This window comes from Peromyscus maniculatus, chromosome 4, assembly GCF_049852395.1.
Source record: "Peromyscus maniculatus bairdii isolate BWxNUB_F1_BW_parent chromosome 4, HU_Pman_BW_mat_3.1, whole genome shotgun sequence".
Taxonomy (NCBI): Eukaryota; Metazoa; Chordata; class Mammalia; order Rodentia; family Cricetidae; genus Peromyscus; species Peromyscus maniculatus.
Window position 1 is genome coordinate 20,601,600 of NC_134855.1, and position 27,266 is coordinate 20,628,865.

The 27,266-nt window shown below is 37.0% G+C and overlaps 1 protein-coding gene across 1 annotated transcript in view; it reads right to left on the minus strand.

The window, feature by feature from the left end:
• Nucleotides 1-27,266, minus strand: part of Lrp1b (LDL receptor related protein 1B) — a 1,955,528-nt gene that overhangs the window by 1,269,978 nt on the left and 658,284 nt on the right. Inside the window, exon 3 of the mRNA XM_042275227.2 lies at nt 23,145-23,282. Within this exon, the coding sequence (XP_042131161.1) occupies nt 23,145-23,282 (138 nt within the window). The remainder of the gene's footprint in view (nt 1-23,144; nt 23,283-27,266) is intronic.

Genomic DNA, 27,266 nt, shown 5'->3' on the forward strand with positions numbered 1-27,266 from the left:
CAGAATGTTTAGGCATCTATAAGCCTTGAGGAAATTCAGAAGACAGTCTAGCCTGGAGAGTGACAGATAAGCAATCGAAATCCTCTGGTTTGGACAAATGATGAAAGTGAAAAGCATCCACCATGAATATCTTTATCTAGCAAGGAACTTGCCTAGCAAAGAATGAGAGTCAGTTTCTGGAGAGTAAAGGTTTTCTTAGCATATGAGGAATGACTTTAGACCAGGTCCCATAGCATTAGCTTTGATAGAAATGAATGAAGATAAATAAATGTAGAAAATTACCCTAGCCAGTGTGAGCTTTGAAGTATTTCAATTTATCTTCTTAATCATACATCTAAATTTTCCATTTACACTGGGAAATTGCTAAAGATTGTGCATGTCAGCAAAACGTGGGAAGTCATGGAGCATAAGAATCCAGGAACACTGAAAAGCCAATGTTTTGCCAATTCATACATATTTTGGCCAGGTGTTTTCATATATTTGCATTTTAGAATAATGGGAGGAGAATCCATTAATAGTAAATCAAAATGTGTCAATAGCACTGATGCATGTCGCTTAGCATAAACGTCAGGATTTTCCATAGACTTAGGCATTCCAGAACCAAAGAAGAAAATACAAAAGAAAGATATTATGTGTGCATTTTAGATCACAAAATATACTTATTTAAGATAAAATAAACACCAAATATGATGGCACATGCCTCTAGTCACAGATTTGGAAGGCAGGGGCAGGAGGATTACTACAAGCTTGGGAGCATCCTGGACCACATAAGTAATTTTCAGGCCAAATAGATCTACATATCAAGACCATGTCTCTAAGAAAATAAAAATAAATCAGTAAATAAACAAATAAAAAGGCAAGAAAATTATTACTTAGGCAATAATACATTTTAGAACTTACACATACAAGTTGATGAGATATTTATACCTATTTATCTTCAGGGACATAAAGAGAGTAAGTTACTTGAAGATTCTGGCAAATTTCCAATAAACTACTATTCTTTAGGATCCACTGATAGAGAAAATGGCAAGCCAGCAACATCCTAATACAGAAATTTGCCACCTGAACAAGAAAGATGAGCTAAAGTGTGTCCTACAGTGATGACCAAGTTCATATGGGTAACACACATTTAGCTTAAAAAAGTGTCAAGGAATGCTCCTTCTCATATTTGACCAGTAGCAATACATATTGCGCAAATTATACAACCACCTTTAATCCAGGCTGCAGAGACACAGATTTAAATATTTACATAAGTATATCACATATAAGCAGCACCTTTATTAATGCATTTTTAGTAGCAGTAAGTAAGTATGTAAATTGTCTTAGGAAGTGGCATCACAGTCTAGTCCAATCAAAGCAGAAGCTTCATGTATGCCATTTGTGGCCGATGTAACTTAGCTGGTAGATCTTGTTTTGGGTCCCATCACAACAGTAAGCTAGAGATGTCAGGGCTGAATTGCTGGAAACAAGCCTGAAACTGACTGCAAGTGTTGTAGGGTTTGAAGAGGAAACAAGGTGAATGCTACACACGGCTTCACATTCCATCTTCACTTGACTGTCATGAAAATATAATAAATAGAGGACAGGAGGAAAGAACAAAATTTGTACACACACACACACACACACACACACACACACACACACACACACACACACACCTGAAAGGTAATGTGCCGTTTTACTGATCTAGGAATCTTGAACAGAACATAAAGATGAATGCATCCAGATACTCAGGAACCTAAGTCTAATCTGATTATTAAAACTTTGAATAGTATTTTCTCCTGTTCTTCTTGCGAGTAATTGAAGTTAAATTTCATTCTATTTGGATATTTATCTTATTTTTTTATTAAAAACCATCAATCTAATTATGAACAAAGATAACCAATTTTCCACTGTTATACTCACATATTAGACTATTTAATTCTTTCTGAAAACTACCATGTCTAAGAATCTAACTTGATATCCAATCTTTGTGGTAAAGGCAGAAACAACTCTGTTTCAATAGAAGAGGGAATTATCCCTTATGAAAATGATTGGTACTGTGTTATGTGCTCACATTTTGGACTGAAAAAAAAATAGAATAGAAGGAAGTAAACCGAATGCCAGTATTTGTCCCTCTTTGCTTCCTCACTGTGAGCATATTGTGTCCACCTGCCCAACACTCCTGATGCCATGCTTTCTCTCCGCAACATGCTGGACTCTCTCATCCAACAATGAGCCACAATAAATCTTCTATTATAAAATTATTTGAGGACAAAAAATTAAATGTAAGTAATACACCAGTAAGTATGAGCTGGGAAAAGGTGAACCAATGGCTATGAATGACAGTGATACTAATCAGTATGGCATTCCTCTATTTGTCTACAGCTACTGCTATAGAGTGAGTGTAAAATGTTTCCCACAGGTCATATATTTGACCTTTGACTTCCAGCTGATGGGACTATTTTGAGAAATTTCAGAGCCTTTGCAGCATGTGCTTAGGGGACAGGCATTGTTCATTAGGAGCTGGTTTTGAGGATGTGACTAATCATTGTTTCTACTAACATTCCCTGCTACCTGCTTTGCTACCATGTGATAAGTCACTCCAGCTACCACAAGCTCTGCTTCTGTCACTCCTGTCATAATGGAGTGAGACCCTCTGAAGTCACACGTTTAAATGGATAATTCCTCCCTTAAGTTGTTCCTAACATGATTGTCAAGGCAATGGCACAGCTAGGCAGGAGACAGAAGAGGTAGAGAGTTAATTTTGATTATGATTTTGGATTTCTGAAGTGAGTAGGAAGTAAGACAGATGCTGGGTGCTGGAGAGTTATGGGATACAATGACTCAATAAAAGCCTACAAATTTTAAGAAAATAGGGAGCCAGATGAGGCACTCAAGAATTTGCAAGCTTATGGAAAATTGAGAACATAAGAAGGTAGAACATTTTTATGTATTGTTGGGATGGTAGTATAGATATAGCATGATGTAAAATTAAATGAGGCAATGGCCAATTTACCATGATTCTGAAGAAGATAATTAGTATGATTAGCTGAGGGTGCATAGAGAAACATAAAGATTGAGGTATGAGAAACATTATCTGAAAGCATATTGAAGTTAAAATGCAACAATGCAGAAGTAGTATCAGAGAGACCAAAACCATAATAATTGAGAAATAATAAGGGATGGCTTAAATGACAGTCAATGATGATAACAGTGAAGAACAGTGGATGAAGTAGTGTACTGGTGTGAGCTATGAAGCTCATGAAATCTTCATGTGGGAAATCAGAATGCTTCAATGATGCAATAAAAGAAAATTATCCCAGCTTCAAGATAAATAATTATAAAACTTCTAGAGGAAGAAATAAAAAGTACTTTTAGATATATGCAGAGGAGACAGGGAGGTGAGCTGTCCTTTCCCCATAAGGTGATTGGTGAGATGTTTGAGAGATCAAGTGGTGTATATCTGAGTTTTATAAATAATGGACCATGAGCTCCAGAAAGCAGAACAGAATACCAAGGAAAGAAGACAAGAGTTGGAATGTGTAGACTTTATGTAACATTTAGAATCCTATGCTAATTCCAAGAACTGAAATAAATTATATCAGGAGGTGTGGTGATATATTGTATACCCCAATAAAGCTTGCCTGAGGATCAGAGGTCAGAGCCAGCCACTAAATTACACATAGAGGCCAGGCAGTGATGGAACACACCTTTAATCCTATCACTAGGGAGGCAGAGATTCTTCTGAATCTCTGTGAGTTCAAGACCACACTAGGCTACATGAGAGAAACATTACCAGGCAGTGATGACATATGCCTTTAATCTCAGGAATTAATGTAACAGGACACAGAAAGGTATATAAGGCATGAGGATACAGGAACTCTCTCTCTCTTTAGACTGAGGATGTTGTAGAGGTAAGAACTTGTGGCTGGCTTGCTCTGCTTCTCTGATTTTTCAGCTTTCACTCCAATATCTGGCTCCAGGGTGTTATTATAAGACCTCTTAAGATTCATGTTACAATGAGGTGTGCTTGTTTGATTGAAAATGACAGAAGTTAGAAGTAGATAATTTTGCAATTCTAATACTTACATTTAGTCGCTAATGAGAGGTATGGAAAGCATAGAGGGGTTTGCACAACTCTACAGAAACAGTTTCATGTCCCCTGGACTTACCCTGCAATTAAGTTATCTGAGCTCACAAATCTTTGCCATTTCATTAGTATATTGAAGGGTTTATGGTCAATTGTGATCAAAAGAGATATGATAATTACAACCTTGCAAAGCCCACCATGGCTCTATTGATTACTTAGTGCTACAATTAAAGAACATACTAATGTGATTGTGAGGTATGACTCCAGTCAGGGAAGAAGGATTGCAGGAAGCCAGAGGTTGACAAAGACGTGAGTGACCATAGGCAAATGAGATATACACTCACGTCATAGGCACATCAGTACATACATCCTGGAAAACACACACACACACACACACACACACACACACACACACACACACACACACACGGATGCTGGTGCACCAATAAATGCAGACTAGCACACACATGTAAAATATGCCAAAGGCAAAGACACATGCCTGCTGCAGGCACTTGTCTTGATCTCAAGGGCATATTTATAAAAACTTGACACAGAGCAACATTTTGAATGGAATGGTTTTTATAGCAGATTACATCGTTGTTTCTTCTGTGCTCCCCAGATGTCCAATGTCAGCACCACTATCTCATTCATAGTCCCCTGGATGTCCAGTGCTGCCCATTTTTTGGTCCACTATGGATATTCATACTAGCACAGTGTTATCTTAAACTTAATTGGTCCTTACAGACTTTGGTTCCCTGCAGTGAGTCTAAGCAGTGCTTGGTTTAGCCTGACATGTTTTCTTAGACTGACAGGCAGATTTATCTTCTGCCATTGTTGCTTTTCCTCTAGGGAAGTTAAAGTAGATACTCCATTCTTTTTGCACTAAGTGCAGGTAACCTCATGCTACCTGCTATGGAGTTGCATTCATATGCTAGGATATGATAACTATGCTAAGGATGGAGAAACCCTGATAGTGTCATACATTTACCATAGTGACTGTGTTCCTTACAAGTATTTATCCCATAGGTAAATAAAATAATATAAAAGTAACTGCATTTTAATGAATACACCATGAATGGCTTGAAACTAGCATGAATATTGCAACTTAAAGAAAGCAAGACTTTGAAACATAAAAATATCCTCACCCCCTTGGAAGACATGATATAATTTTTTCCATTCATGATTTAATTTCTCTTAAAACAGTTTTCATCATTTAACTACTTATATGAAATAAGAGAGTATGGAGTAAATAATTGGGTTATCATAATATAAAACAGTTGACATAAGTTGAATCAATGTTGGAAATTATTTTTATCAACCTCTTTTTCTTCACTTCATTCAGGTTAACTCTCATGTGAATGAGAACTTTTTGGGAGCTGTGCCTGCATAGAGTGACTGACTGATTAGAAGCACAGTGCTGTAGAGAGGTTGAAATCATCTAGGTTCAGAGGCTAATTACCTGATCTTGGGCTAGTTCTAGCTCTCTGAAATATCCATTACTTGTCCATCTCTCTGTTGTGTAGGAGCAAACATCTTGTTATGAATAGATAAAACTATTGCTATCTGTTGCCTAAATCATCTATTAGACCTATTAGAATCTATTACGATAGTAGGTCACTAGATTCCACTAACCTGAATGTTCAGATAGGATCTTAGGCCTATAGAAAATCTCACCCATCTTGCTATATCTGGCTCTCTCATGTACCTATCTATCTATTTTAAACTTCCCTTGATTTATGAATTTCTCTGTTCTGTAAAACTATAAACATTCATGAAACTGCTTCCATGTTGTAGCATGGAATTTGGGCTAACGAAAGTCTGTCTTTCTTGGCTGTGGTCACTCAGAATAGCTCCAAAATTAAATCTCTTATTTCCTTTAAAATAAGAGCTGTGTAGTTTGCATTGGTACCCACAAAGCACAAAAGGTATCACCTTGTCCCATTTTTTTTCTGCCCTTTGACTGTTAACGACACTCCAATGTTAGTCCTCAGGACTCATTTGTCAGGCCTCAAATCTATTTTAACAAGGTTTGTATAAATGCTGCCCCTCAACTTCTTCTCCTGAATGTACAATGTGCTATCATTAATTTTCCAGGCCATCCATCTATCTGTATCCCAGCAATTTCTTATCTGTTTTATCAATTGTGATTTGATAAACACCACCTAGTATGCTCTATATTATGAAATCAGGCCTTCACAGAGGGAGTTTTAAAACAATTTCAAATCAACAGCAGTATCTAAAGTCAAACATTTATGTGAGTTTTAAACACATCACATCAATGGTAGTATTGTTATATGCTCTTATTTAAAATAAATTCTACTCCTGTTAGATAAGAGCAGACAAAATACTCTATTTCCCCCATATATTTCTCAACTGCATGAGCCTTAACAAACAGAAAAATAAAGTTTGATTTCTGTGTCATAGCTTACTTCCTGCTTTAGTAGCAGCTAGTTGCCCCTAAATAACAAAAGGACCACTTGCACAGTTGAATTGAAAACAACATAATATATAAAAAGTTGTGCCTGAATATGATGTAAGAATGTCTTATAATTTAAGGATTTGGAAAACCTGACATGATTTTCCATTATGGCTATGGAAATAGAGTTGAAAACCAATCTTTAAAGAGTCTGTAACAATGAATTCACTTTCTTTCCTCATAGAGAGTCAGAGAGCCTTTAAACATACATAAACAAGAAAACTGACATGGAAACCCTCAGAAAGCCCTTGTCTAGATTAGTATTGGTGTGTTGTATACACCTGGTAAAATGCAAAAGAACATCAGAAAATGGAGGGACCTAAGTCATCTGCTAACTGATAATTGCCTCTTCAAAATAATGATTACATATTCCAACTGTATTTGAATAGGAAATAATTGTTGTAATTTAGAGTATTGTTATGATTTGGGTTTGCTTTGGGAATTATTTCTCACTGAAACTTGTATAGGCCCCAAATGATAATAATAAATGAAAATAGGGAAAGTCACAGATAAAAAAGAAAATAATATGTTGTTTACTAAATAAACTCAGAAAGTTTTAGCAATCAAATAGTGACAGCTCAGATTTCAGGGAGGATGGTTAACTATGAAATGAAGAAATGCAGACAGTCTTTGACTTATTCTCTCTCTAAGTAATTACTTCCTTTTGAGTGAAGATGATAATAATGCATCAATAGTTTAAAATCGCATCTGGGTTCGTACTATGTTCTTGAGGATTTGTTTTTCTTTTATTGCCTGATTTGGGTGTGCTGTAGAACCTTGAGAATGGTGCAAACTCAAAGACAGTAATTCATGTTTGGTAAATATTACTGACTGCCTTTTGGGAACATTTTCCCTCAATTTCAGGTTCTTATGAGTCCAAAAAGGCCCATGTCCTGACTGGTTGGGCCCTGTATGTATGTATGTTCCTTAAACCAAGCAGCTACATGAATTCAAACATTCTTCTCCTGCCTTGAGGTCTTCCATACCACACCTTCTCATTTAAAATATAAGCAAGGCACACTGGAGGTAAATTTACTCAGGCGACTCCTGAGGAGAAGTATGAATGAGTGAGGTATTTGCATCCAGGAAACTGACACCAAGAAGAGTTCCCCTACAACTTCCCAATTCTTCATCACTCTTATTACTTTGCCATTACAGATTTTAAAGCTATTGGTGTGAGTATCAAAAGATTCTGTCTGTCCTGTCTGACAGTATATTTTCAGTGTAACATTTTATTAGGACCTGGTCCAATTTCTATGAAGCTCTTGTTACTCTTAAAATAATGGGTTAAAAACAGATCAGTTAACTGGGCTTTTGCAGATAGACATATATGTAGAGTGTACAAAGTGATTAGAAGTAATTAGGTAGGAACTGAAATTCAAAGGAAACTAAAGAACCTTTCCAAAAAAAGCAAATTAGGATTAAGGGTGTACATCAATGTTTGTGTGTTTGGCATGGATTAGATTTGCAACACCACCAAAGCCATAAGCCAAAAATAAAAAGCAATGCAGATGATTGTCCAATATGTTTGGTGAAAAATCCGTTGACATGGAAAAGCAAAATGAAATAAGAAATTTAACATTAGAAGGAAAAGAAAACCAGTAAGCTATGTCTTGGCATGTTTAAAGCTTGTTCATCTAGACTGCATTTTAAACAATCCAGAACCATCTGCTCAAAGGCAATATCAACTACAGTGGGCTGGCTCCTCTCACATGAATCATTAATTAAGAAAATGCCCACAGACATGTCCATAGGAAAATCTGAAGGAGGTAGCTCCTCAGTTGAGATTTCCTCTTCCTTACTCACTCTAGCATGTGTTCAGAAAACAAAATATTTTTGTCAGCACAAAGACCTGCTCGTATCCAAGCAGATTTCATCTATTTTAACATCCCATAATTTAGGCTTTGAAATAAGCAAATGTGTCTGCTTTAAAATTGAGATCAAGGAAACAAAGGTAAGTATTTTTCCACTAGGTTTCTGGAAACATTCCAAAGGGAGATGGTTTTAAGGGTAGTGATATTTTACTATGACTCCATCCTCCTGGAAGGTTTTCAGGTGCTATGACCATATTTCACCACAAGGCTTCCTTGAAGATGGAAAAAATAGTGAATGGGATGGTAGAACAGAAAGCAAGAGCAAGCCTGGGGCATAGAAGGCCTCAGGGAACAACCATCCTCTCATGTAGTGCATTCCTCTTGACCCTTTTAAGTGAACAGGAAATAAACTTAGCTTTGTTATAAGATAATTAATTCTACTATTTTAAGTCAAACGCAATTCCTAACTGATTTAACCCAAGTAAACAGTTCTATACTTAAGAGCAAAATGTACAAAGTGTTACAGAATTCAGGCTGTGACAGCTAATTACCCAGAATACTAGTTAATAAGCCATGTCTAAATTATCTGGGAGGCATAGTTCACAGCTTCAGAGGTATGAAAAATTTCAGGCTATGTGGAGAAATGCGCAAAACATGATTAAGCAGCAGAAATATAGAACCTGTTAAGCGACATCGGCAGAAGCACAGAGCATGGTGAATTTACAATACAAAATGCAAGGATTTGCACAAAGTACAAATTGCTTCACACTGGCCACATTTCTAAAGACGGTCATTATAAGTTTTCTCTCTGGAGACATTCCAAACAATGTAGAAATGGCAGGTTGTGGAGGCGATCTTGGGTTATGTCCAGCCTATAGGCTGATGGGTGAACTGAACCACTTCTGAAAGTCCCTCTTGGCCCTATTATCTTAATATTCCATCCCACAGAGTGAAAGGTATTGCTGGGTTGTTATTTTAGTTTTAGTCATTAAGGACCTTTGCTTCCTTTCTGTATATTACACATATAATAGATAAATAAGAAAAACATTGAGAGCACAAGCACATGTTGTATCTATTCACATTCATGCCAGACATTGTTTAAGCTTGCTAAAATGACTTTACATTAATCTGACTTAAGATTAGTCCAGATAGTGCTTCTGCTCTGAGAATATTGGAGAGCGGGAGCCATTTATTGAACTGCATAGATTTTTTTCTTGGCACTCTCTAGCTTCATACCTGCACCTTAAGTGGGAATATGCCACATTTCAGCTAATGGAGCTGCAAACTGCTCTTTGGGGCTTGTCTTCTGCATAGCTGGTACTAAACCGGCAGAGGGACCTAATCTAGAGACAACCCAGGAAACCTAGTTCTTTCTACAACCATGGCAAGATGTGAAGACATGCCTCCCAATTCCTTGTGCCAGGAAAATACCAATCACTTGATTTCCTGTTTTTCTTAATCATAAGTGTAATAGAGGAAACCATATGAATTCTTCACAAAACCCAAACCTGGGTGCTGTGGGACGGTCTGTATGTCAAATCTGTTGCTCTGATTGGTCAATAAATAAAACACTGATTGGCCAGTGGCCAGGCAGGAAGTAGGTGGGACAAGGAGAAAGGAGAATTCTGGGAAGCAGAAGGCTGAGTCGGAGAGACACTGCCAGCTGCCGCCATGACCAGCAGCATGTGAAGACGCCGGTAAGCCACCAGCCACGTGGCAAGGTATAGATTTATGGAAATGGATTAATTTAAGCTATAAGAACAGTTAGCAAGAAGCCTGCCACGGCCATACAGTTTGTAAGCAATATAAGTCTCTGTGTTTACTTGGTTGGGTCTGAGCGGCTGTGGGACTGGCGGGTGACAAAGATTTGTCCTGACTGTGGGCAAGGCAGAAAACTCTAGCTACACCTGGGTGATTTGCTTTCATCAAAATATTACTTTTAAATGAAGTTTATTGTGTCTTAAATCCAAATATGCAGCTACATTTAGGAAGGTTGGGAAGACATGCATATGTTTCTTTAACTTCACAGCAAATAAAACAAAACATTAATGACACTTCATGAAACAACTGAAACTGTGGGTTCAGAAGTCACCAGACTCACAAAATTTCATTGTTTCCCATTCTACCAGTTAATAGACTGAAGTGTTCAGTTGTGATGATTTCCTATCGAGATGCTATAATCAATTGTCCCATTCTCTACAGCTTAAAAAAACAGAAATATATCTGTGACAACCAACTTCATATAACAACACTTTCAGTGTGATGGTACATCACTGTTCTCGGCTCATAGAAGCTGTTGAGGACCCATTTTCATCTATGGGAAGGGACAAAAATTTCTCGATCCCTTTTACAAGGTTACTAATCTCATTACTGCCTACACACCCTTAGACAATTTTCAAAACCTTTTTTTTTTTTTTTTTTTTTTTTGTATCACAACAGAAAATGTAGTTAAATCAGAAAATTCATTCCAGGAAAGGAGGTCATTCTTATGAAAAACTTATGTAAGGTTCTTAAGCTTTTAAAACTCATTTATACTTGAAAATTTGTACAAGAAAAACCTTAGAACATTAATAGGACTGAGTGGCTCATTCTGACAGGAGCATGGAAAAGTAGAATGTTTAGGGGGGCATTGACAGTGAAGGTCCAAGTCCTGAGCGTTACAAGGTGAATTGGATTCTCCCAGGAATTAGGCTAAGGGCCATAAATACAATATATTATTAGTCAAGGATCTGGCTTCATTTTACCCATATCATGAGAACCTGAATGAAATTGAGTTTCTCAAAGACAATGAACTAATTTGTTTGGTAGGGGACATTTCAAAAGAAGAGACCATTGAAATTGTGAAAAGAGTGAAATGCTAGACAGAAAATATAAAATACAGGGAATTTGCTGAAAGGAGAAGGAACATGAGCAAGTTAAACTTCCTGACAAAATGTCCTGCTAAAGTAGCAGCCTGCCTTGACCTGGGCTGGAGCAAAGGTACCCTGAGGGCAGCACTCCACATCAAAGGCTCCAGCTTGGGAAAATAAAAATAAATTTGGAAAGAGTCTGGACTGAAAATGCAAGTGCAGTAGTGCCCTGATCATGGAAAACAACTGCCTAGGAGCGTGCTTCCTGAGTCAGCTTCCTAAGGTGTCAGCCTACATCTGAGGTGGAAGTAGAACTTGACAAAAATCTACATTTTCCTGGTTTGTAGCTGTGAAAAATATGAGCTTGAGGAAAGCATGGAGTCTTGCTCTCCAAATTCACAGAATAGCTGAGGCCAGGCAGTGTGTGGCAGGGTCAGGGTGCTTGCAAAGAGGCTTTTAAAGGCCATTGAGTGAAGCTTAAATCACAGCGGAGATCACAGGTTATTGGAAATATCAAAAATGGGATGTCTACTGAGGCCTTGTGTACTGAATGTGGCAAAATTGGAGGAATGGAGTTCCCAAAGCCCTTAGAAGCCCACATAATTGTATTACTAGTCCCACTTGTCAGAGATGGAGCTGCCAGGCTTGATGCTTGCTCTGTTAATTTTCAGTATTGTTTTGCTTTGATCATTGTTTTCTCTACCCTTATTTTCACCCCTTGGAATGGAGATGGTTATTATGTCCCATTATATATTAGAAGTAGGTCACTTGGGTGTGATTTTATATGTACTTACAGTTAAGAGATTGCCTTGAGTTTCAGATAAGTCTTAGAATTTGTTTTTATAAAGGGTTGAAACTATGAAAGACTAACAGGGACTTTTGAATGTTCATAGGCTGCATCTTATTTTATAAGAAGGCCACTAAATTACAGACAGAAACAAGTTATGGAATATCTGGTTTAGCAGAGACTGTTTTGGAGTGTTAGGATCACAAGAGGTGAAGTTTCAATGATTAATATTACTATCAACAGGATCTAGAGTCACTTAGAAGAAACGCCTCTGGACACACCTTGAAGAATTATTTAGATAAGGTCAGTCTCTGGACTAGTCTGGGAGATGTTATCTTAACTAGTTTAGGAGAGGTTCGAAGACCTGCCCTAAATAGCGTAACACAATTCCCTGAACAGTAATCCTAAACAACATAAAAACAAGGAAGGGATCAGAGCATGAACATTCATCAGCACCTTCCTCTTGAACGGGGATGAAATATACCAGCTGCCTCACACTCCTGCCTTCTACTCTTCCCTGCCATAATGGACAATACACTATAGATGGGATCCAAAATGTACCCTTATCCCTTAAGTTTCTATAGTTACAGTATTTAGTCACAGAAACAGAGATATCAACTCATCTATAAAATCTATAAAATCTTTTTTTTTTTTTTTTTTTTTTTTTTGGTTTTTCAAGACAGGGTTTCTCTGTGTAGCTTTGCGCCTTTCCTGGGACTCGCTTGGTAGTCCAGACTGGCCTCGAACTCACAGAGATCCGCCTGCCTCTGCCTCCCGAGTGCTGGGATTAAAGGCGTGTGCCACCACCGCCCGGCTTATCTATAAAATCTTTAAGACTTTCCATACTTCCAATTTTGTCTCAGCAAATTTTAAATCTTTCTAAATAATTATAGGTTAGTTCTTGACATAATGGCATTATGTTAATTTAAATTAAAAGTTTAAAGCATTCTTCAGAGAATTTTTATTTTTTTTCCAGATCATTCTATGAATGCTAAATTCCTAAGTTTGAGAATCATTGCTTTTTCTCAAGGGGATGCAACACTGAGTCAGATGGTGACATTGGACTATGCATGCTTGTTATACATTTGTTCAGTTTGTTGTTCACTCAGCATGTTGTTTTTCTTTTCCTTCAATTAATAAAACTGACAGGGAATATAGAGTTAGTTCAAAATTATCCCTCAGTTGATTTCCTCCTCATCACCTTGCTGGTTGGACATTGAGTTGGGAAGGATGCTGAAGCATGAAGATTTTATGTGCTTTCCACTAGAGACAACTAGCAAACGAAAACCCAAGGTCATAGTTTAATCCCTGCTCTTAAGTGGTGTTCTGTGTGACTCCTGAGGATACTGTTCAATCTCAGCATCCTGCTTGAAATCCTTGCTCTTTAGAATATCACGCTGTGTGTGTTAGAAATGCAATAATGAATCACAGGAGATTTGGCCTCACAGTTTGAGGTTGAGAGGAGAGTTGAGGAACAGTTTCTTTCAATTTATACTTTTGAATAATATTGAAATAAAGCCAATTATTTTCCAAAGTTGAGGAACAAGAGGACAAAATTTAAACATCATAAATTAGTACTTTAGTAGCTTACCAAGGCTGGGACTCTGGTGGCTATAAATAGTAAATCTATATTTCAAATGATCAACTCTCATCAGAAAAAGGATTGCTTGAACAGGACAGCCCAGGGCTCTCTCCTTGACCTTCACTTAGGTGTTCTCCATCTAAGTGACATATTAAACAAAAATGCATAGGGTGGAGGCTGAGCAACATCAGAACAGAGGACTGCGCAGTTCCTTGTCTTGTGGTTATAGAATGCACTTATTTTGCCGCTAAGAATAATCAACCTGACTTGCACAAAGAAGCGAATATTCTAGCCTCCATCTGCTCAGTATTTAAACACAATGAGATAGCACCCTTATAATTCCACTGTGCATACATTCTAGTATCACTTTTTTTTTTACTTTCTTGCCCTTTTCTGTTTTATGCACTGTGTTTTAAATGGACTATGCTGCATGCATCATTATTCTAATGTAATTTCTCTTTGTCTGCTAATATTTCTTTTCAGCTTCAAGGTCATAGGTCTTCATTTTTATCCCTTCAGTCTTTATTCCAAAGAACCAAGAGCTCTCCTGAGCATCTAGTGCTCATTCATACTTTTATTTACAAAAAATAGACCCCTGGGTTTGAATGCTTATATTTTCATCATTGGCATATACAGTTCTTGGAGTGACATGCAAATCAGCCACCAGCTCTGTTGGGAAATCTCTTTGCATTCCTGCAAACAAAATGCGATACTCCTCATTGTATTCTTCCTCAGCAGTTTTTACTACTCCCCATTATACCACATAAACTCCATGAAGGTAGAACATTCTATATTCCCAGCTCAGATAAATGTCTGGAATATTGTCCGTGCTTAATAAAAGCTTAACTCAAGTTAATGAAGGAGCTAGAAGGAGTCCTTCACTTTTTTACTAGCACACTTTAAAACTTCATTTTTGTCCATATATAAGTTGTTATATGTTATAACTTTTTTTCTATCATATCAGGAAGAGATGCATGATAGAAGTATAGAGTTAAGTAACTTCTCCCAAAGCTTATGAATATTCATGAGTTAACTCTTTTAAAAATGGTGAAAAATTAATATTTCTCTTCTTTTAAGGAAAGATTAGCAAGAATGATAAAGCTGACTTATCGGGTTTATTTTGTTTTCCACATATGTCTCTTTATCTCTAATTTTCCATACAAGGATCAAAATGCAGAGCCTCAGAAATACTGGGCAAGGATTCCATCAAACCACTAGGAAAGTCTTTAAGAATTCTAATGAATTTGGTATATTTGGAAAATGCCCATAATAATAGTTTTTCAACCAGGGACCAGATGTCCACATCAAAGCCATTATTTATTCTACTACTACAGACATAAAGTAACAAATACAATGTACATTTTACTGGTGTAGCTGTGACATATTTCTTAATTATATATTTTAAAACAGAATTTAAAATACAGACAATTCAGCAACAATTGGAAGTATATGATGCATCAGGGTTCTTATATAAGGTAAAGACTGAATCAAAACATAGAAATATGTTACTATAATTAATTTGAAAATACTATTTTAAGAGAGAGATGTAATCTGAAATGATTGGTGCAGAGATCTAGTTTGGGTCTGAGGTGGTAGCTAACTTGATACAGCACTTAGGTTAATTCCCAGAATTGCAGAAAGGAGCTGTAGAAGACCATGCAAAATACAAACAAATAAATAAACATAAATATAAGAAAATCATCATATGATGAAATATTTTAATTAGTTTATATATTTTATTTAAAAACTTATAAATTTATAAAATTTAATTAATTAATTAATTAATTAATTAATTAGTGTAATGGCTATAAATGTCTTTCCTGCAAGTGTGTTGCAGGTATATTTGTGCACTCTATGTGTGCCTGATGCCTGAGGAAGTCAAAAGAGGGCATTAGATACCATGGATCTGGAATTATTGATGGTTGTGAACCCCCATGTAGGTGCTGAAGTTGAACCCTGGTCATCTTCTTTCACTTAACTGAGCCATCTCTACAGCTCTGTCTTTTACTTTAGATCATTTAAAAAGAATTACTACATTGATACATCTTTCTTCTCCTTCTTCTTCTTCTTCTTCTTCTTCTTCTTCTTCTTCTTCTTCTTCTTCTTCTTTTTCTTCTTCTTCTTTTCTTCTTTTTTGTTTTTTGTTTTTTTTACAAATGACTACTTTTTATTTAAATAATCTTCAAGATTTGTATGCTTGGAGAGATATTATCAGTTTAATATAGCATCAATATTAATACAAGATGTAAATTTATCAAAAAGAATTCCATTGGATGAACAATAAAGAATATTTAATTATCCTTTAGAATTAGGGGTTACAGTATAAGGTAATTAGCAACCTTTCCCCAGCACTGAGCTAAGTGACTAGCCAAGTGTCCCAAAAAGTCAACATTTTTTTTAATAGATTGGTATAATTTGAATGCCAGCTAGGCTATATGTTTCAAAAATAATATTTGCTTTCTCCAGAACCTAAAGATCTAAGATGATCCACAGGTCTAAGATGGTAGGAAAATAGAGCCAAATTCATTCCTGAACCTTATACTATGCTGTATCACATAGACCATTAGCATAGGAACCCCACCTGATAAATACATTTTCAGAATATGGATATAATCAGTGAAAATTCCTAGAAAGAAGCTGTATCTACAAAGACTGATTAGAACCTCAGTTTTGTGGAGAGGTTGGGTTGCTTCAGGTCCAGAAGCCAATTCCCTTATCTTGGTCTAGCTTTAGTCCTATGAATAGCTATCCATTGAGCACCTCTTTGTTAGCACTAACATCCTATAACTAGCTGATGAAAACATTTTAGAAGCTATTAACTTAGCAGAACACTAGTTTCTGCATGCCCAAACTCTATGAATGTCATCAGAGGGCATCTGAGGCCTACAGGAGAGCGTCATCCATCCAGCTGCAAATGCCTCTCTGGTGTTTTCACCAATGTATTTAAAAAATGTCTTTATTTATGCCTTCTTTGGTTTGTTACTGTAAAATTTTCATGAAACTGCTTTTACTTGGGAACATAGAATATTTCAGGGCCATAGTCACTCAAATTTATATCTAGGAAAAACTGCCTCTTTTTCTATTTAAGGTGAGAGCTGCACTTTCCACATCAACAACATAAAAGCATATTTTAAATTAAACAGTATTTATAGAACTATAACTCTAAAATAAGCATGCACACTTCTATACATAAATGAATATGCATATGTTTCTATGTATATCCATGCACAAAGTGGCTATATACTATTAAGTTTTCAATATTATACAATCCTAATTTCATGTATCTATCATTTTCCAGTCTATACAATATTACCTACATTTGAAGACTACATATTGTGTACATGTGTAAAAGAATACAAAACTCCTTTAATATGCAAATCTTATGGATCAATTGACATTTATAAAAATGATGATTTATTGAAAAAATTATTCTTTCTAGGGATTGTATACATGTGTTTGTATGTGCATACACATGCTTGTGCATGAACTAGTGTGGAGGTCAGACATCATTGGTGAATGTCTTCCTCAATCATTCTTCACTTTATGTTTTTGTTTTTGTTTTTTTTTTTTAACTTCAACATCATTGATTAAGCCGGGCAGTGGTGGCGCATGCCTTTAATCCCAGCACTCAGGAGGCAGAGGCAGGTGGAACTCTGTGAGTTCGAGGCCAGCCTGGGCTACCAAGTGAGTCCCAGGAAAGGCTCAAAGCTACACAGAGAAACCCTGTCTCAAAAAATCAAAAAAAAAAAAAAAAAAAAAAAAAAAAAAAAAAAAAAAAGATCATTGATTAAGTTAGACTGTTTAGCCAGGAAGCCTTGTGAATCCTGCAATTTTTCCTCCCCAATGTGGAGACTGTAGGTATACATCATTGTACCCTGACATTTTACAGGGTGCTGGGACTTGTGTAGCAAGATCTTTGTGTGGCAGCAAACATTGTGCAGGCTGAGCCATTTCCCAGGTTTTTTGTTTCTGGGACTAAGGTGTTCTGGAAATCAACTGGTATCAAATGTCATAGCCTTTTATATAATTTAGGTGCTAAATTTAATCTCTAAGAAGAAACTTGAGACAGACTTTAAGCAATCTTACCACTTTACCACAACTGAGCACAAAATACAGAAAACGTTTATGAACCAGAAGTGGTCTGACCACACAAGCCCAGGTCTTTAAATCAGACTCCATTTCCTTCTTCACAAGAGGCTTTTTGTTATTTGTTTGTGTCTCTGTGTTTGGTTGCTTTGTTGATTCCTTAATTAGAGGCTTTTGGAAATAGAATCTTCTCTGTAGACCAGGCTGGCACCCAAATACACCAGTAGCTCTACCTCCTCTTTTCTGTGATTATGTCTATGTTACCATGACCTGATAAATTAAAAAGGTAGATTACTGAATCTGCTTTTTAAAAGGAACTACTTGTTTTAAATATTTTACATTGGATTGGATTTTTGTATATGGTATACAAATTTTGTATTCGACTCACCAAAATAGGATAAATAATGAAATTTTTCTCTGAATTTGTCAAATGTTAATGGACTGGACATCATATATATATATATATATATATATATATATATATATATATATATATATATATATATATATAATGGAGATTTTTGTCTGTCTCTGTCAAATGTTAAGGGACTAGACTTGACTGTATGTATTGTATATACTTACTGAACTACTTCTTGGATATAGTTTCTCTTATATTAGTTATAACCTTCTTTTATTATTTTAGAAAAAAAGGGGAAATGTGATGATATACAGTTTGCCCTAAGAAAACATATCAGGGAGTCAGAGAACAGAACAGCCACTAGAGTAAACATAAAGGCCAGGCAGTGGTGGCACACAAGCCTTTAATCTTATCACATGGGAGGCAGAGATCCATTTGGATCTCTGTGAGTTCAAGTCCACACTAGAAACAGAGCCTGGCAATGGTGGCACACACCTTTAATCCCAGGAACTAGAGGCTTTTAAGCTTATAGAATTTTAGCAGCAGTTCACTTGAGACCCTCAGGACTCAGAGGATTTCAGTCTGAGGATTTGTGGAAACAGGATCCACTGAGGAGGTGTCAAGGTGAGATTGGCTGTGGCTTTTTCTGTTTCTCTGATCTTTCAACCTTCACCCCAATATCTGGCTCCAGGTTTTTCTTTTTATTAATAAGGCCTTTGAAAATTTGTGTTACAGTGACTAGCAATCTGAAAGCTCTTGAATGCTTCACGTCACTTGAGACAATAATGATTTCCTATCTCCATCTCCCAAGGTAGAAGCCACAATGGCTGTGAACTGGTTTTATCTAGTATTATTTCCACATATATTACATTCCATATTTTTGTTTTGAATAGTTAAAGTGGTAGTAGAAGAAGATGGATTGATAGAAGAGTGGAGATAAAAATAACTTGAATGTCTTAGTTTCTTCCTGTCCTCTCTCTTATCTCCCTCCTTACTACCCTGCATCCCATCCTTTCTAGTAGGTTTAAACTAAATCTTAACAGTTAGAAGTTAGGGTTAGAATTACTGAGAATGCTAACTTGGCTGCAGCCCCAGCCTTCAGTAGCCATAACCCAATTGTAAACCTACTCCTAACCCTATCTCTAAACTTAGCACTTATCCCAACCACAACCTCAGCCCTTGTCATAACTCTAGCCTCAGTTCAAACCCTAGCACCAGACTTAATCCTAACCTTAGCTCTAAACTGCCCTGGTCTATATATAACACTTGTCCTAAAACTAAACCTGTTTAAAAAATGGCTGATAAAACAACAAACCAAGATAAAATTTTCCATTCTGAAATATAAGAACAGAGTATTTGGGCTTATTTTTTATTTTTATATTATTTTTTTATATTAATTCTGTTTTAGGAATTTGAAATATATATGACACTTAAGCAAGGAGGTAAACAGATTATTAAATTTCCAATAGTAAATCATTATAAAAAATAAAAGCTACCATTTCCCTTGTTCTATTCTGAAAGAATTTCTTGGTTACAAATCTCTCCAGGATGTTTTAAAAAACACTTTATCATAAGACTTAAGTTCTGTGTATAATAAAACAAAAGATAAAAAGACCGCTATTTATTTTAAATGTTCTGTTTAGTCTTTATAGTCAATGTATTTGAATTCTTGACAAGAGATTGATGATGAAGGAATCATCAAGGTTGAATCCCAGCATAAGTAAGGATCTGGTCTAATTAAAAATCAATGCTATTATTTCAATGAAATAAATGTTCATATAAAAGAACATTTTCATGCATTTCTGGATAAATACACTAATTATGTGTATAGTAGGCCCAAAGTACCTAGAAACAGGATCAGAAAAAAGTGAAAACTTGCAAAAAACTTGTGTGGCATTTCTGTGCATACACTGTGCTTGGGAGGTAATTATTTTTTGTCAAAACTTTTCATTTCTTAAGGATTTCAACTCCTTAGCTATTTAATCTTCTTGGGTTTAGAAAGACCTTAACTATTTGATGAAATGAAACTATATGGATTACATAGTTATGTTTTTCTAGTGACATGGAAATTAGATGAATTTTCCTCAGTGATTTATAGAGTGTTGATATTTTAACAGAATAGGAGCCGATTAGGACTGGAAAATGCCACCCCTACTTGGATCCACGTGCATTGCCTGCTTGTGCAGCTAATGTAGTCTAAGTCGGGCTAGAATCGTAAAGAATTCCTCTTTCAAATGCCCAATCAAAATTTGGACATAATCAATTATCCTAAGAAGGTCAAACTTAAGATTGCATTTTTATATATGCTATGGTTTGATCTCTGTCAGTTCCTTCTAGCACTTTCTGTGCCTGAATACAGGTCTCAAACTTTAATACATGCCTTTTATTACTCCTACACTTTAGATAGGGAACTATTGCTACTACTTTGAAATACTGTGTAGGAAGAAATGAAATTTTGAAAATATAATGTGGTTATTTTACCAGTGCTTATTGTTAAATATTTTACAAGAAAATTCCTGTATATAACTATACTCATATAAAAATCCATTTTTCCATCAATTGGAACCAAATTATGGAGATTAAAATATCTGTGTTACAGAAAAATCATTAATAATAGATATTTTTTCATTATTTTGACTAGAAAGGAATTGATTTCACCAGGAAACATTCAGAAAACAATTCACTAAACACAAAAGCATTCCCAAGACCAGAACATAATGTTCAAATCTCTAAGCTTTACTTATTATTAATTTTCATAAAGACTACAAATATCCTACCAAATGTACTTTGAATCATTTATTAGAAGAAAGAGCCAAATTCATTTGTGAGTCATGGCTGAGGCTTTGTGTGTAATTATTTAAATTAGAGTACATGCTCTGAAAGCAACAAGCATTTTTTTTTCTAAAGACGGCAATGTTAGGAGAAGTAATTCAGAAGGAAGTGCTCAACACAGCAACACACAGTGTGCTTAGCTACTTCTTTTATTTTGTGTCTATAGCAGAAAGGTCCCTAGATGCTTGATAGGAATTGTGCTTGGAAATCTTTTAGAAACTATGTATTTATCAGTAATGAGCAAGGGAGAGGAAAACACTCTTGAGTGTGGGAAAAGAAACTTCATTCATGCAGAGCCATTGTGCTGACAAATAGCCACTTTTGCCTCTTTAAGACACACCACATACATTATAAAAATCTAACATTCTCTGATGTTTTTTGTCCATGTCTCAGAGAACAATCAGTTACAGATGGCTCTGAATTTATCTTCTCTATGAAAAATACTTTTACCCACTCAGTCTAGAATGGCATATCTTTTAGCCTTGATCCCACTATTCTATATAATACATCACAGAGAGGCATCTGGGAGAACCTTGTTCTGACAGAAACAGAAAATCCAAGTTTATCTGCATTGTTTATTGTGTCTGAGTCCACCCATCTAAAAGGGAGTCCCTAAGTGTGAACATTCCAAAGAGATGTAGATAGTAAGTTCCTCTGGGACAACTAGAAATTTAAGGGCTTGTGTCTTTTCCTACATCACTGCCTCTCCACTTTTACTGTATTATATTTCCCGTCATGTGTGTGTTTACATATATAAACATGTGATGATTCCTTACATATATCCACATGTGTGGATCCAAACATCTGCCATTAAATTGCCTGGAGCTGGAGTTACAGGCAGCTATGGACTCCCTAACATATGCGCTGGAAACTGAACTCACATCCTCTCCAAGAGTAGCAAGCATTCTTAACCACTAATCCATCTATCCAACCCTGTCTCTTCAGTTTTCTAAAACCTCCTCTATTCCATGTGTCTCGCTAACTCTAACATAAGGGCCATATTCTTGCTTACATCCTGACTTCAGTGACCTATTGTGGAGAGGTTTGATCCTGTTCTTCCTTTCCTGGGCCATCTTGCAACCAAGCTCTCTGTCAGTGCAATCTGTTTACAAAGCTTCACCCGTGTTTAAAGGTCCCTTCGTGTTTGTTTCTCTCCTTTCTATCCCTGCCCAGGGTTTCCGGTATTTCCTTTTGACTGATCCGCAAAGAGTGGATGTAGAGCAGCAAAAGAAATGGTGTCACCTCACAGCTGCCACCGGCCTCCGTGCGTTGCTTCCTACCAGATGGTGGACAGCTATGTTCCGAAAAACTGGGGGGAGGGGGCTGGTACTAAAATACAAGTACAGAGAATATGAGATTTGGAACAAGGTAAAGGCATCCACAGCCTGCCCTGGACCTGGCTTGTGTTCTCTCAACTAGGATAGAGCAATTAAGAATAGGGACAGACTGCCGGGCGGTGGTGGCGCACGCCTTTAATCCCAGCACTCGGGAGGCAGAGCCAGGCGGATCTCTGTGAGTTCGAGGCCAGTCTGGGCTACCAAGTGAGTTCCAGGAAAGGCGCAAAGCTACACAGAGAAACCCTGTCTCGAAAAAAACAAAAACAAAAACAAAAACAAAGAATAGGGACGGACAGCTGCGGGAGGGTTCTTCTTTTACTCTGGGCTGGCCTGAGGCCCCAGAACTGCACAGGGCTCTTATGCTTCTTCTTAGTCTCATGTTTCATTCCCTGTAACCCACACCCAGGTTTTAGAATGTCCCTGATCCTCTTACGTTTTACTTTCTCTTTATTTCAATTTTTCTCTCATATCTTTGAAGAAATGATAGTCTGATATTTAAAAACACATTAAAATTGCAAGAATAATAGTGTAGTAGGACAGAACTAGTATTAAAGAAAATGCTTCCCATGAGCACATGGATTTGAATATAAAATTGTAGGAGTGTTTCTGCTAATATTTTGTTTAAGACAAAGATGGAATAAACAGACTTGTGGGCTGTCAGTCTACTGTGATAATGACTCCTTGTTCTCCTTTGCTCAAAAGAACAATTTTATGTGAGGTAGTGTTTTTAAATCTCAGTTTCCAAGTCTGGGTGTGTGTTTGTTAACATGTTCTTCAAGAAACTGTGGTAATTATACCTTTGAACTTTATGTTGAGAAACTGGAAATAAAACCTATTCTCTCTCTCAGCTACATCTACAGTTGAAAGAGAAGGAGGGTTAGACTTCTCTCTGAACTTTTATGACTATACACAGTTGAATATTTCAATTCCGTTGTCTCATAACAGACTCACCCTGGCAGTGCGCTCCCTCGTCAAAGCCGTTGGGACAGTCTAACACCCCATTGCACAGTTGTGACAAATGGACACACATGCTGGCTCCACGACAGGCAATGTGGTTCAAAGGGCACTTGAGCTCCACCTCCTTGGGACCTATAGATGAGAGGAAAGAAAAGTCTGTGTTTTAGCTTTATTTTTTTCCTAGTGCAAAAAAAAAAATAGCTTTAATTAGAAAACAGAACTGCAAACACCACCACCAGAGCTCAGCTCTGACTTCAAATAATCATTTTAAAAGGTTTATAGCACATGAAATTGTGTACATTTTTTCAAATAATTCATTGAAACATAAATATGCCTCTCTACCATTAAAACAGCATGGATTGCAAGCCTGAGGACTGCTTTTCTCTATCTCTTATTCCCAGATAAATTTGGTGAGGATGTCAAACTTCTTCAGAACTCTGAAAGGTGGCTAATGACATTTTTTCCCTCAGAACATCATCATAGATTTAATTTGAGTACCGAATGAGAGCTATTATAATAGTTAAGCAAGGAATGTTCTAACAGTGAGAGCTGCCCTTTATAAATGCCTTCTTTTGTGTTGTAAACTTTTAACAAGGAACGCTGACACAGTCACATTGTACTTTCACCACTTAGATGAGACAAAGTAATAACAAAGAAATAACCAGGGTCATGTGAAATGATGAAAAATGCAGAAGAGGATGCTTTTATAGAATAAGAAAACAAAAAGAAAAATTGCATTACACATTAAATGTACCTTTAAATCCTTATCAAGTATGAATTAGAGGTCTATGTGATTCATTTCACTAAACAAAAAACAAAAAACAAAAACAAAACCTATTTACCTCCAAACATTTGCATCTTGGCTTACATAAAAAATGACTCCTAATGACTAATCCTTATACCTATAGATTAATACAGCTCTCAGCACTCCTAAGAGGTATTTTTTTTTGTCATTAAATGATTATTAACACAGAGACTCACACTTGGCACGGTGCAAAGAATAAGAGACTGTGAAATGCTCAGTCTTAAGTGGGGCATCTATATCACATTCCTTTCTCCGAAGGCTCGGGAGTCATAGTTGAAGAGGAAGCAGAAAGAGTGTCAAATACAAAGATGGTGAGTGACTACAAGAAAACAGTCTCCCAGACACAACAGGACCACAAATGCACTTGTGAACTCACAGTACTATGATGGCATGCATAAGACCCATGCAAACTTAAACCAGAGCTAATTGCAGCATGGAGAAGGCTGTTGGGCATGAATTTCCACACTTAGTCATCGAACTACTCACAACTGATAGCCACTAGGATAAGCAGAGTCAGTTCTATTTAAAGGTATGGCCATAGAAAGTTGACGATTCTCCAGTGGAAGACCACTTAGCCACAAATATAGGAGCAAGAAAAATTGGACTTGAGGAAGAAAAAAGACACAGTATTGGGTAAGCAGGGAAGGGGAATGGATCTCTAAGGAATTGGAAGGGAGATGAATATTATCAAAACACATTGTACCAAATTACTGAAGGAATAATAAATATATTGTACATTAGTTGAAATGTTGCCACTAACAGGTTTCTGTGCAATTCTGAAATATATTTATATCATTTCTTCCATATAAGTTTACTAATTTGTAATATACCTATTGCTAAATGTGAAATATATTTTCTTGTAATAATTCATTAACTTGAGTAATCACTGTTTCTGTAACTATCTCTTTGTTTCAACTGTCTGTGTATGGATATATCTCTATTCCTAAAAACAAATGTGTTTGAGTTCAGAACAGATTAATGAAGGTAAATGAAACATTGATTTTCATTTAAGTAATAATTATAAGGTTAACATAACACAAATTAACTTAAAATAAAAATTATGAAGTTATAAATATATATGGTTAACAGTTATAAAGTTACTCTTGAAAATTGTTTTTCTTTAAAATTTAAAATTAGCCACAAATATCAAACTGGCCTTTAGGCTAGTGGTGTATAGTGATATTTGTGTAATTCCTAATGAGTATATAATTTAGGGAGGTTTTAAAAATTTTTATAGTAAGAAAATATAAATGAATTAGTAATTAAAAAATAGTAACTGTTACCAGATGTGAGGGAAGGGATGGCCAGACTACAACCCACAGGTCTAGAGAGGCTAGCTAATAGGGAAAGACTCCAGGAAAGACACATGGATGACTCAGCGAAGGAGAAGTGGATGAGATCTACATGAGCAGACTGGGTGGGGGTGGGGGTGGCAGAGGGCGAGGAGTGGGTAATGAGAACATAGGAAAATGCAAGGGTCAAGCTGAAACAGGGACAGAGTGGGAGAGCAGGGAGGGAGATACCATGATAGATGAGGACATCATGGGAAAAGGAAGAGGTAGGGTACTGGGGAGGCTCTAACGAACCCACAAGGATGACACCACCTTGGACTGCTGACAGTGGTCCAGAGGGTGCCTGGACTGGTCTACTCTGGTGACCTGCTGTGGGATGGTCTGTATGTCAAATCTGTTGCTCTGATTGGTCAATAAATAAAACACTGATTGGCCAGTGGCCAGGCAGGAAGTAGGTGGGACAAGGAGAGAGGAGAATTCTGGGAAGCGGAAGGCTGAGGAGGGAAACACTGCCAGCCTCTGCTGCCATGACCAGCAGCATATGAAGTCGCCGGTAAGCCACCAGCCACATGGCAAGGTATAGATTTATGGAAATGGATTAATTTAAGCTATAAGAACAGTTAGCAAGAAGCCTGCCACGGCCATACAGTTTGTAGGCAATATAAGTCTCTGTGTTTACTTGGTTGGGTCTGAGCGGCTGTGGGACTGGTGGGTGACAAAGATTTGTCCTGACTGTGGGCAAGGCAGGAAAACTCTAGCAACAAATGGCGCCCAACGAGAGGGCAAGAGTTTCCACCTAAAACCTGAGAAAAGATTCTAAAACGGAGCTAAAAATAGCTTCCTAATTGTCTCTCTCAAATGAGCGGCAGCTGCTGGTTTGAGTTACTGGCGGGTTCCTGGAGTGTGCACTCGATCTGCAGTATGGCAGGAATGAGGCCTCTGCAAATGGCACATTAAGCTGCATGGTGGATTTAGCCTTTGCTAGCACAAAACAAAAAGAGGTTTCTGGGCTACACGCTGCTTTGATAAGAAGCATAGACCCACTATTTCTGAGAGTTGTTGGCTCCCAGAGCTGGCGGAAAACGTACCACCGCCATGTTGGGAAGCTGAAGTGGGTGGAGCCAGCAGCCACAGTGCTAAGGAGGCTGCAGTTTAAAGCAATAGGCTCAAGGTAATATAAAACATAAGCCACATAAAGATGGCTACCACACAGAGAATCTCGATTATGTTCTCTTTGATATTCGTAACTGAAGAAAAACATTTGATTACAAAAGCTGTTGAGTTATGCCAAAATGTATATTTTAAAGGTACCTTGACTTCAAAATTTGGATGTAAGGATATGTTGCTTTGGAAAAGAGGCTATGCTTTTGTTTCTACAGAAAGCCAGAGGCTATGGATTTGTTCCAGATTAAGATACATCAGGTTTGACCAGCCAAGACCACCTGAAAGGTCTCCGATGACACCATGGCCCAGATGATCCAAAATCCAGAATCGTTTCAAGGCAACTGGCTCAGACGATACAGTCTCACGGACTACTCCATGATCCTAAAATTTTCTTTGTGTCCCCATAAGATACCACACCCTCCTCCAGCAGGAAGTAGTAAGAGAAGCTACGCCCAAATTCCCAAATATACCAAGCTGGCTTTGGAGATGTATAAAAGTTAAAACCTTCCTTTTTAAAAAAAGAAAAGGGGAAGTGCTGTGGGATGGTCTGTATGTCAAATCTTTTACTCTGATTGGTCAATAAATAAAACACTGATTGGCCAGTGGCCAGGCAGGAAGTAGGTGGGACAAGGAGAGAGGAGAATTCTGGGAAGCGGAAGGCTGAGGAGGGAAACACTGCCAGCCTCTGCTGCCATGACCAGCAGCATGTGAAGTCACCGGTAAGCCACCAGCCACATGGCAAGGTATAAATTTATGGAAATGGATTAATTTAAGCTATAAGAACAGTTAGCAAGAAGCCTGTCACGGCCATACAGTTTGTAAGCAATATAAGTCTCTGTGTTTACTTGGTTGGGT